Source organism: Leopardus geoffroyi, chromosome E3 (assembly GCF_018350155.1).
Source record: "Leopardus geoffroyi isolate Oge1 chromosome E3, O.geoffroyi_Oge1_pat1.0, whole genome shotgun sequence".
Classification (NCBI taxonomy): Eukaryota; Metazoa; Chordata; class Mammalia; order Carnivora; family Felidae; genus Leopardus; species Leopardus geoffroyi.
In genome coordinates this window covers 26,760,633-26,773,205 of record NC_059340.1, presented here as the reverse complement: position 1 = coordinate 26,773,205, position 12,573 = coordinate 26,760,633, and the positions used below count along the sequence as shown (strand labels likewise).

The window sequence follows — 12,573 nt, the reverse complement described above, 5'->3', positions numbered from 1 at the left end:
GGGGGTGCCTTTTTGTGCTAGAGGTGACCCCTTTGTTTCGATAAACAAAGCATAAAACAACCCAAATGTTGTCCTTGCTCCTTCCTGGCTAGTTCCCTGACCAGTTCCTGTTTATGGTGTTTATGACAACAGGTCAGTACAATGTAGACTGAGTTTCTTTACTGATCAGTTCCAGAGCCCTTGCCTTCTATGGCCTGGGAGATCTGGCTCCTGGCCAGCTCTCCAACCTCATCTGGAGAATTTGGATGAAGAGGTGGTTAGACATGTATGCTCAGTGGGCCATTTTGAACCAATAAGTTTGCTCTTTGTGTTTTTCTGATCATTTAAGAGTGTAGTTGTCTTTTAATATACATCAGCCCTTTGTACAGCTTCAACAAAATATTCAAAATCTTTGCATGAAGAGAAAATGGGAACTCTCAGAAATACACGGTTCTTTTTGATCTGAGATGAGATTTTTCTCAGCATAGAAGAGTGTGTTCTCAAGTTTAACTTGAAGCTACGCTGCAATAAAGGTCTCCTGATGCGTTAATCCAGTAGACAGTGAGGGTGTATCACAGGCTAGGCACTAGGCAAGAGATTGGGGATCTGGCACTGAGAAAGATCTAGTGCCCTTCCTTCATGGAACTTCAGAGTCTAACACAAAGGTTCTCAACCTTCAGCATACATCAGAATTACCTGAAGGGATTTCTTGGTCCTGTCTCCAGGGTTTCTGATTCAGTAGGTCTAGGGTGGGGCCTGAAAATTTGCCTTTCTAGCAGGTTTGCAGATGAGGCTGATGCTGTTGGTTCAGAGGACACACTTTGAGAACCCCTGGTCTAGTGGCACACAGTTCTTGGCACACCAGGGCTGAAGCCCTATTAAAACCAGCAGCTATTGGGGCGCCTGGGTGGCGCAGTCGGTTAGGCATCCGACTTCAGCCAGGTCACGATCTCGCGGTCCGTGAGTTCGAGCCCCGCGTCGGGCTCTGGGCTGATGGCTCAGAGCCTGGAGCCTGTTTCCGATTCTGTGTCTCCCTCTCTCTCTGCACCTCCCCCATTCATGCTCTGTCTCTCTCTGTCCCAAAAATAAATAAACGTTGAAAAAAAAAATTAAAAAAAAAAAAAAAAAACCCAGCAGCTATTGACTTTGGCAAAGTGACTAGGTTTAAGAGATGGTCCTCAGTTTCAGTCTTTGTCATGGCCCTCACAAGCTGTGTGCCCTCGGACATGTTGTGTCATCTCTGAACTTCAGTGTCCTCATCAGTAAGATAGACATAAAAATTCTATCTACCTGATGACAGAGTTGTAGAAAGTAAGAATGGCAGCAAAATTGTAAATATTAAGCTGTGAAGATTAAGGTGATTCAGTGAAGTTCTTAGCACAGTGTACTGCCCATGCTCAGTACCCAATTAAAAGTATGTACATTTATTATTATTACAATGAGAAGCGAAATTAGATAGTTTGGAATGCACTGAAAGAGGGTATATCAGTTGAAATAGGTTATGCTGCAGTAACAAACATCCCCTATCTCCCTAATCTCAGTGGCTTCAAACACAAAGATTTAGTTCTTGCTCATATTATGTGTCCATTGTGGATGGCAGGTGGTTTTGGTCATGTCATTTGTGCAGGGGTCCAGGCTGACAGCAGCAACCGTCTCAAATATTGCTGATGGCCATTCCAGACGGAAGACAGTGAGTTCCAGAGAGCCTCGCTGGCATTTCAGTGCTCCAGCCTAGAATGATGCAAAGTGACACACATCACTTCTGCTCACAAATTACTTGCCAGAACTAGCCATACTGGCCCCAGTCAAACCACACGGGAGCGGGAATTTCAGTCCTACCATGTGACCAAAAGGAATTATTAGCAAACAGTACTAATGACTGTCATGGAAGGTAACAATAGTTGTTTTCTCTTCTGTTATTTAGAAACATCTTTCTGAAAATATCAATCATTGGAATTCTTTGTTACTATTGGCTCAACATTGTGGCCCAGGCTGGTGAAGAGGTGAGATTTCTGTGCTGTTCTGCCTTGAGTTTTTTTCTTAACCTTTGAATACAGGGAGGAAGTGAATTTCTCTGGTTTCTCAGAATTTCTACTCATGATCTTAGAGTTGATATAATATTCTTCCTTCCATCCATCCACCCATCCAACCATCCATCCATCCATCCTTGGGCTGTGCACTCAAAACATCCCTCTCCTTGTTCAACCAAATCTAAAAGCTCCCGGTCCATCAGTTTATAGCACTGACTTCCTGCAGAGGTAATTGATCACCAGTTTCATGAACTAAGTCAGCCTTCCAATTTGTGCCAGCCTGCTAAACCTCTAAGCCACTTTCTTAGTCAAATAAGTATTAACGGATTTTCATAAGGTTAATAAACAAAGAGTAAAGGCATTGTTGCAATTGATGCCTTCTGCTAGCCCTGGCTGAGAAATGGGATCCAGAGGGCATAGGACAGGGATGAAAAGTTTTAAGAGGAGAGATAGTGAGAAGGGAAAGTTTGGGGTGCACGTGGAGGGCAAGCTTTAATGGGGGAAAAGCAACACAGAAAGGGAATAAACATCCTTGAAAACAAACTCAACAAATTAATGGTGCGTCCCTGCCCAGAGTGGTCTGCTTTTCTGGATGTACAAGGACCCAGTCACATTGGCCAGCAACCATGTCCTAATGAGCGTAGGGTGCCAGAAGGGCACTGGGCAGAACCAACAGCCCCTTCCCACATCCTGACTCTTGTTTACCTTACAGTGTTGGGAAACTCTCATTGGCCAGGAAATCTACCGGCTCCTTCTGATGGATTTTGTGTTCTCTTTAGCTGATTCCTTACTGGGGGAATTCCTGAGGAGGTAAATATTTATCAGCCTTGAGTCATTAGTACCTGATGTTGGAACCAGAGCCAGAGTCTTGGCTGAGCCGGAAGTATGGGTATCCCTTACGCTTACTATAGTTAGCACATAGGTGTCCCTTATTTATTTCAAGTATGCACTGTGACAAGTCTGCCTGTTGTTCTTTGGGACGTTGCTTGCTTCTGAAATTAACCAAAATTTTACTTTGACCTGACAGTCCTGTTGTCCAAGTTCATTCAGCTAACCCTTTACAAACTTCTCTTGAGATAAAGACATTACTGGATGCAAAACATAGAAAGTGAAAGTCTTTGAGAACTTTCCACCACAGATCATTTTAATTGTAGTGTATATTCTTCCAGATTTTTCTGTGCACATATTGCTTTGTGTGTGTGACTGTATTATATAGTTTCAAAGATAAAAATTGGGTCATGCTGAAAATCATTGTGGACTTTGCCCTTATTTTTTTTAACATTATGCTGTGGCATCTTTCTATGACGACACCTATAGATTTATCTCATGATCCATTTAATTGACTTTGATTCATGTGCTAATTGTGATTTTAGATACCAGGTGTACAGAACTGAGAAGTGTTGTCATTGGCCCATGTATAGTCCTCTTCTATTGATCTGTTCATTTATGTGTTAATAATATGATGAGCATCTCATTCCTTATAGACATGTACATATTTCTGTAAGCTGCCCCAGTGATAAGATGGCATAACACAATAATGATTCTTTCCTTAGGGGGGTAGGTTGCATGCCCTATTTCTACACTCAGTCTGCCCAAACTCACTTTTATTACAGCCTCTGTCCAAGGTCTAGATGTAAAGGTTAGGAGGTTTTTTGTTTTGTTTTTGTATCTTTGACGGCATTTTTTTTCTTTTTATTATTAGCATCCTCTCTGACTCAAGTTTCCTCAGGATAAATGGAGATCTTGGTTTCCTCTTGTGGATTTAGAAAATGGGGAAACCCTATTAATCTGATAGCAGTAACCAAACATGGGAAACTTTTCCATTTAGGGGGGTTAGGAAATGCTGAGTTACCTGGTCCTGAAAAAACAGGTTTAACAAGCAAAGAGTGATAATAGGTAGGATAACTTTAATAATGATCTCATTTATATAATATCTATTGTTAAGTTATAGTTAACTATTTAAATAATATATGGGATAACTTAAATAATGGTCTCTAGAATTTTTTTAAAAATCTTTATTTATTTTGGGAAAGAGAGAGAGAGAGAGAGCCCGCACGCAAGCAGGGAAGGGGCAGGGAGAGAGAGAGAGAGAGAGAGAGAGAGAGAGAGAGAGAGAGAATCCCAAGCAGGTTCTGCACTGTCAGCACAGACCCCGACACCAGGCTCTTACTCACAAACTGTGAGATCATGATGTGAGCCGAAACCAAGAGTCAAACGTTCAACCAACTGAGCCACCCAGGCGGCCCTAGAATTTTGTAAACCACTTCAGCAGTACCTCTGCTCGAATGCATTGTGATAGTTCCATTTTCCCTCAATTCCTTCAATTATTTCTTCAAAAATACACTTACACTTGGAACTTTTCAAAAATTTGCAAAAGAACTTATGAGTTTATTCCAAACTGGTGATGCTCTACTTTGTTGATTGTGGGGAATCTTCTGAAGGAGAGAGTTGATGGTTGGGGCACTAAACTCAGCGATGTTTTCACAGACTCATTGGAATGCAGTTTCCAACGAGCCTTGGTTTACAGGAGTTTGACATCGCCAGGAACGTCTTAGAACTGATCTATGCACAAACTCTGGTGTGGTAAGTTTTGAGAATCTTCAGACTGACTCAGAAATATTTTCTAAGTGGGGATATTGTGGCTGTTTGTCACCCTTATGAGCACCTTTTAAAAATTGTGGTAGGAATATACATAATATAATATTTATCATCTTAACCATTTTTAAATGTATGGTTCAGTAGTGTTGAATACATTCACATAGCTGTGCCACAGATCTCCAGAACTCTTTTCATCTTGCAAAACTGAAACTCCATACCCATTAAACAAGAACTCCCCATTTCCTTCTTCCCCTACACCGCTAGCAACCAGCATTCCATTTTCTGTCTTTCGGAGTTTGACTACTCTAGATACTTTATGTAAGTGGAATCACACACAATTTATCTTTTTGTGATTGGCTTATTTCATTTAGCATAATGTTCTTCAGGTTCATACATATTGTAGCATGTATCAGCACTTCCTTCCTTTGCAAGGCTGAATAATATTCTGCTGTATGGATATACCACATGTTTATCCATTCACCCATGGGTGGACATTTGGGTTGCTTCTACCTCTTGGTTATTGTGAATAATGCAGCTATGATTATGGGTGTGCAAATATCTCTCTGAGACCCTGCTTTCAATTCTTTTTTTTTACGCTTATTTTTTAGAGACAGAGACAGTGTGCCCGTGGGGAAGGGGCAGAGAGAGAGGGAGACACAGAGTCCAAAGCAGGCTCCAGGCTGTCAGCTGTCAGCACAGATCCCACCGTGGGGCTCGAACTCGTAAACCACAAGATCATGACCTAAGCCAAAGTCAGATGCTTAACTGACTGAGCCACCCAGGCGCCCCTCAGTTCTTTTGGATATATACCCAGAAGTAGAATTGCTGGATTGTACTGTACTTATGAGCACTCTTAAGTTTTTTGTTTTTTGATAAATGATGTGCATAAATCAGCTGATGTGATAATAACAATATGGCCCCATTTATTGAGTGCTTACTTTGACCAGGTTTTTGAGCCCTAGAAAAACCAAGCCCTCATACTATTGACCATTAATGAAGGTTCCAAAGGGAAATGTTAGCAGCAAGGGGGAAAAAGTTGCAATCAGAGATGGCCATTATTACTTCTGGGTCTTTATGGTTTGTGTTAATAAATTGCAAATAAGCACAATTGAAAACACATGTGTCTTTTCTTTTCTCCATGGAAATTATAGATTTAACCTCTGTGGGTTTTAGGAGAATGTTGCATTTGATAATGAGCTTTAAAAGAAGATAACAGGGTGACAGAAAGGCAATGTATGTTAGGGACAATGGTAGAGATGAGGTGAGGTAAGTGTGTCCCAAACTTCAGCCTTTTGCACACCAGCCTGCCTATTTTTTGGCTTATCTACATATCACCGGTACTGGTTTTTACTTAGTATTATCTTTTACATAGTTTGCCCTTTTAAAAATGTTTTATTTTTTATTTTTATTTTTATTTTTATTTTTTTTTATTTTTTTTTTTAATTTTTTTTTTTTTCAACGTTTATTTTGGGGACAGAGAGAGACAGAGCATGAACGGGGGAGGGGCAGAGAGAGAAAGAGACACAGAATCAAAAACAGGCTCCAGGCTCTGAGCCATCAGCCCAGAGCCCGACGCGGGGCTCGAACTCACAGACCGCGAGATCGTGACCTGGCTGAAGTCGGACGCTTAACCGACTGCGCCACCCAGGCGCCCCTATTTTTATTTTTTTTAATGGTTATTTATTTATTTTTGAGGGAGAGAGGTAGAGAGCACACAGGGGAGGAGCGGAGAGAGAGGAAGAATCCCAAGTAGGCCCCGTGCTATCGGCACAGAGCCTGGTGTGGGGCTCGAACCCATAAACCGTGTGATCATAACCTGAGCTGAAATTAAGAGTTAGATGCTTAACTGACCGAGCCACCCAGGTGCCCCTAAATACATTTTTAAAGGAGTCTTTATTTTACCACCAGAATGGAAAATCAGAGTCATTTGAGAGAAACTGCAAGTAACTTAAAAAATAAAACAAAACCCAGGGCACCTGGGTGGCTCAGTTGGTAGAGCATCTGACTCTTGATCTTTCTTGATCTTGGCGTCGTGAGTTTGAGGCCCACCTTGGGTGTAGAGATTACTTAAAGAAAAATGTTGGGGCGCCTGGGTGGCTCAGTTGGTTACACGTCCGACTTAGGCTCAGGTCATGGTCTGCGATTCGTGAGTTCGAGCTCTGCTCGTGAGTTCGAGCCCTGCATCAGTCTCTGTGCTGACAGCTCAGAGCCTGGAGCCACTTCAGATTCTGTGTCTCCCTCTCTCTCTGCCCTTCCCCTGTTCATGCTCTCTTTCTGTCTCAAAAATAAATAAAAAACATAAAAAAAATTGTTAAAAAAAAAAAAAGAAAAATGTCAGTCACTTTAGAAAAATAAAATAAGGGGCGCCTGGGTGGCTCAGTTGGTTGAGCCTCTGACTCTTGGTTTCAGCTCAGGTCGTGATCTCATGGTTCCAAGGGTTCAGTCCCGCATGGGGCTTTGCTCTGGCAGCATCATGGAGCCTGCTGGGGATTCTCTCTCTCTCTCTGTCCCTTCCCCACTCAAGCTGTCTCTGTCTCTCTCAAAATAAATAAATAAACTTTAAAAAAATAAGAAAAATAAAATAAAACCAAGCCAATCACCAACAGTCATTAAATTCTAGCTGGATGCTCCCGTCTGCCAAGGCTCTCGGTTTAAAGCTTTACCTGCCCCCTCCCACCTTTCTTTTGGGAACAAAGGGAGGTTGGCAAGTGTTAGGACCACCAAAGTGAGATTTTCTTCTCTCGGCACTCAGGAACATTGGGGAAAATTGAGAGAGAATGCCCTTCCCATCTGTAACTCAGTGCAGTTTAATGCCTGTCCCTGCGGGACCTCAGACCTTCTTGAATGCCATGGAGGAAGCAGGGGGACATGTCCCGCATTCGGGACACCTAGGTTAGGGCTTGCTGAAGGCCGTTTGGTGGTGTGTGGGTGGTGCTTTCTGCAAACTCTCTTTTCCAAAGCTGGGAAGGGAGCAGCCGGGTATACTGGGTGTGGAGGGAACGCTCCTGGTCTACAGCCATAGAGCACGCTCCCTCTGTATTAGTCTGCTGGAGCGTCCGTAACAAATACCACAGACTGGGTGGCTGAAATGACAGAAATTTATTTTCTCACAGTTCTGGTGGCTAGAGGTCCAAGATCAAGGTGTTCGTAGTTGGTTTCTTCTGAGACCTCTGTCCTCGGCCTGTGGGGTGGCACCTGCTTCCACAGTCTTCACATGGTCCCTCTGTGTGTATCTGGGTCCTAATCTCTTCTTTTAAGGACACCAGTTATATTGCATTAGGGCCCACCCTAGGGACCTCCTTTTACTTTAATTACCTCTTTAAAGGCCCCTTCTCCAAATAGTCACATTCTGCGGTACTAGGGGTACTAGGACTCCAACATACGCGTTTTGGAGAAGCACAGTTCAGCCCGTAACACCCTCTTTCCCTTCCCTCCACACCCCGTACCTGCCCTCCCCCCACCACATTCTCCGTCTTCATGTTTCCCCTGACTTTTGACACTCACCCTTTTTCCCTCATAGGATTGGAACCTTCTTCTGCCCTCTGCTGCCCTTTATCCAAATGATTACTCTTTTCATCATGTTTTATGTCAAAAACGTGAGTCAGCCTGAAGGTGGAACAAATTAGCTTCTCCCAGTCCCATGTGGCCCCGTGGTTGGAACTGAGTCGGGGGGCAGTGGGGAGGGGTGCTGGGAAGGGTTATCGGGAAGCCATTGCCTGGCTGGGGTCCCTCTGGCCTGTCCCTCTGGCCACAGATGGGAGGTGTCTGCTTCTCTCTCTTCAGATCAGCCTGATGATGAATTTCCAGCCTCCGAGCAAAGCCTGGCGAGCCTCACAGATGATGACTTTCTTCATCTTCTTGCTCTTTTTCCCATCCTTCACCGGGGTCCTGTGCACCCTGGCCATCACCATCTGGAGGTAGGAAACCGTGGCTTGTGGAGAGGTCTTAGAGATGGGGTGAGTGAGTGTTTTAAAATGTAGGTTTTGGGACACCTGGGTGGCTCAGTCGGTAGAACATCAGGCTCTTGATCTCAGGGTCATGAGTTCAAGCCCCACATTGGGTGTGTAGCCTACTTTAAAATAAATAAGTAAAATGTAGGTTTTATTATTATTAAGGTTTGGTGAGGCCAGCAGATCAGGAGATGAATGTCATTGGAAAGATGATTTATTTTACTCAGATCCCAGTAGAAGTGGTGGTGGGGGTGGGGATGCCACACCACAGGAGGCCACATGAGGGAATCCCAGGGTTGGTCAGGACACAGCGGGAGTGAGGAGAAAGTGTGGGCAAGAACCTTTATTGTGGTTGGGGCACCTGGATGGCTCCTTTGGTTAAGCGTCTGACTTCAGCTCAGGTCATGATCTCTCAGTTTGTGAGTTTGAGCCCCACGTGGGGCTCTGTGCTGACAGCTCAGAGCCTGGAGCCTTCTTTGGATTCTGTGACTCGTCCTCTCTCTGCCCCTCCCATGCTCATGCTCTGTCTCTCAATAATAAATAAACACTAAAAAATAAAAAAAAAAAAATAAAAAAAAAGAACCTTTATTGTGGTTTCCCTGGGAAGGAAAGGGCGAGGGAGGATAGCCAGGTTTAGGATTGGCTCGTTTGAACAATTTCAGTGGCTTCGGGGGCTGTCTGGATTTATCTGGTTACCTGGCCCTGTGGGGATCAGGGCAGGGGGAGAGTGACCCTGAGTGTGAGAGCCTGAAGGAGGAGGTGGAGGGTGGGGTGTGGGCTCTGGGTTGGTTGTTTTGCATGGAAAAGACATACCATGTAGGGGAGCTCCCGGGAGGGGCTATCTCTCCAGGGTCTGTAAGGCCCCAGATGTCAAAACATCAGAGTAAGAAGACGTGTTTAATACAGTATTGAATCCAAGTCCCCTTGGTAACCAGCAGACACAACAGCCAAAGGAGCGACTGTGTCTTAGTTTGGTCATCACCCACCAGGTGATGGCAGGGCTTCCTCACTTCCTAGAGGCCTGCAGTTTCCCAGAATGGGGACTAAACTTCCACTAAATGAACCGAAATGCCCTGTCTGAGCTGGTTCCCTCCTCACTCTCCAACCTCACCCCACGTTGGCGCCACCCTTCCTTCATCCTCATGACTCTTGCTCCATTCCTGGGACCCTGTGAGCCTCTCCCAACACAAGGTGGAGTCCTGTGTGTGTTCTCCCCACTCCCTCTGCCTGGCGGCCTTCTGTCCCCCTCTCTGGGTCTCAGCTCACAAGTCATCCTCAAGATCTAACCTTCATGACCATGCTAGCCTACTGTCTTTCCCACCTCTTCTCCCTCTAGGGGCACTTTCTTTTCTTCACTCCACCGTTCACAGTCAGAAATGCCTTCGCTTGAATCTTTGTTTAATCATTAGCTCATTAGTTGTCCATTTTTCTTACTAAAATGTAAACCTGGGAGGACAGAGACCATGTCTGTCTTGTTGCTATGGAATCCTCAAGGGCTTAGTATCTAGCACAGCACTTGGAACAGGTGAAATGAGCTTTTATAGAATGAATGAATGAAGCAAACAAACAAGAGTTGATTTTTTTTAAGTTTATTTATTTTGAGAGAGAGCAAGTGGGGGGGAGGTCAGAGAGAGAGAGAGAGAGAGAGAGAGAATCCCAGGCAGACTGTCAGTGCAGAGCCTGATGTGGGGTTTGAACTCACGAACCGCGAGATCATGACATGAGCCAAAGTTGGACACTTAACCGACTGAACCACGCAGGTGCCCCAGGAGTTGATTTTTAGGATACAGATGGAACTGGAACCATCAGGAACTCAAGTGGCTTCAGGGCAGGCTACTGTGTTTTATGATGTCTTTGCTTCTCTCTTTTCTCTCTCTTCCTAACCAGTTCTTAGTTTCCTGCTAGTTTCTGCTAATTCATAACAACTGACTGCATTTGGCCCTCATTGCCACAACCTCACCTTCCATAGATTGCAGGGTCCCTTCTTCATATGTCTTAGTTCAAGTTCCCAAGAAAAAGAATCTGATCACCCAGTTCATTTCTTCAAGCCAGGATACCACAAAGTTCACTGCCACTCTTGGGATCGGCTACCATTAGATCAGATGATATAACCCTGTCTGGGAGCTGAGCCTCAGTAGGGTCACACGGGCAAAACATACCTGTTGAGGCCGTGAGGGAGAGAGCTTCCTTGGGAGGGAGGGTATGGGTACATCAGGCAGGCATTGCTGGTTCCAGGTCCAGAACCCAGAAAAGACAGTTTGGTTTTAGAACAAGCTATACCAGAGTCTCACACTATAGATGTTTTCCTGTCTCCCGTTTTACCAGATTGAAACCTTCAGCTGATTGTGGCCCATTTCGAGGTCTGCCCTTCTTCATTCACTCCATCTACAGCTGGATCGATACCCTGAGTAAAAGGCCCGGCTACCTGTGGGTTGTTTGGATCTACCAGAACCTCATCGGAAGCGTGCACTTCTTTTTCATCCTCACCCTCATTGTGTTGTAAGTGGAGTGCTTTGGGAAACTGGTGGAGAAAATGTGTCATTAACAAGACATGTGGATAGTCTGGGGAATGTTTCCCAAGGAGAGCAAACAGCTACAGTGTAGCTCAGTGTTCTGGATGCTCCTGACTTTGCCCTTGAATTTTTTTCTTTTTTTTAACGTTTATTTATTTTTGAGACAGAGAGAGAGACAGAGCATGAACGGGGGAGGGTCAGAGAGAGGGAGACACAGAATCTGAAACAGGCTCCAGGCTCTGAGCTGTCAGTACAGAGCCTGACGCGGGGCTCGAACTCACGGACCGCGAGATCATGACCTGAGCCGAAGTCGGCCGCTTAACCGACTGAGCCACCCAGGCACCCCTACCCTTGAATTTTTAAGAGTTGCTTACTATCATCTTGTCCCAGGTGTTTTCATTTTTTGTTTTTTGTGAGCTTTTTTTTTTTTTTTTTTTTTTGCCTGTTTTATGAAGAAAGCAATACCTGCTCTGTCTCCTTTTAAGAAATAGCATGAAAACAAAATGAAAATTTGGATTTGAGAATGCTTAGGAAAATTATATGTGTGATGCTTTCTAAGGTTGGCATTATGTTCAAATGGGTTGGGCATTGTTCATATGTGTGATAGCGTTCTTTTGTTTTCAAATAAAAACAGTTATTTCTGGCCCCACCGCCAGGGGTGGGTGCCAGATGCCTGAGGTGGAGGGGACTCCACGGTACTCTTTGGCTTTCTGTCTTTTACTCCTCTGCACCTGAAAAGATGCCGGAGTCATACATGTGACTCTAATTTTGATGAGCTATGTGAATTGCTACATCAAGAATTTAAAGCCATCAGATCTACAGATTTCAGTATGGGGTGGAGATGTGGTTCTCAGCAAGCTCGAGTTAAAGGTAGATGTGCTGGATATACTGGAACAGGAATTGAAATTACCATTCACTTTTCTTTTTTTCTTTTTTTTTTTTAATGTTTATTTTTGGGAGAGAAACAGAGTATGAGTCAGGGAGGGGCAGAGAGGGAGACAGAATCTGAAGCAGGCTCCAGGCTCTGAGCTGTCAGCACAGGGCCCAACGCGGGGCTCAAACTCAGGAGCCGTGAGATCATGACCTGAGTTGAAGTCAGATGCTTAACTGACTGGGCCACCCAGGCACCCCTAAATGATCCTATTTTAAGAAGATACTTTGAGTTTCATATTACCCACTGGGCACATCTTTTTTTCCTTTTATGAAATTTTTGATTCCAAGCCTTTATTATCCAATTTAACTGATATAGTTTCTGGAGGTAAGTATATTCCATATGAGAATTTATGCTATATTCATTCTGTATTCTTGTGGGAATTTATTTTGTAAACTTAAAATACATGGGAGATTGATTTAGAAGTCTGTGAGATAGTTGTATTACAGCCAAGTTTTATTTTACATTTATATTTGGCAATACTTGAATGATTCTTAATCATCATCTCTTCCTGGAATTTAATTTTTGTGTTTTTTTTATTAAAAAATTTTTTTGTTAACGTTTATTTATTA

At 43.9% G+C, this 12,573-nt stretch overlaps 1 protein-coding gene across 4 annotated transcripts in view; it reads left to right on the top strand.

Moving 5' to 3' along the window:
- Positions 1-12,573, top strand: part of TMC5 (transmembrane channel like 5) — a 71,310-nt gene that overhangs the window by 50,038 nt on the left and 8,699 nt on the right. For all 4 annotated transcript variants that reach the window (XM_045461697.1, XM_045461696.1, XM_045461700.1 and 1 more), the window contains 6 exons: positions 1,904-1,982; positions 2,722-2,819; positions 4,497-4,592; positions 8,128-8,203; positions 8,391-8,524; positions 10,883-11,056. In XM_045461697.1, coding sequence (XP_045317653.1) covers positions 1,904-1,982; positions 2,722-2,819; positions 4,497-4,592; positions 8,128-8,203; positions 8,391-8,524; positions 10,883-11,056 — 657 coding nt within the window. The remainder of the gene's footprint in view (positions 1-1,903; positions 1,983-2,721; positions 2,820-4,496; positions 4,593-8,127; positions 8,204-8,390; positions 8,525-10,882; positions 11,057-12,573) is intronic.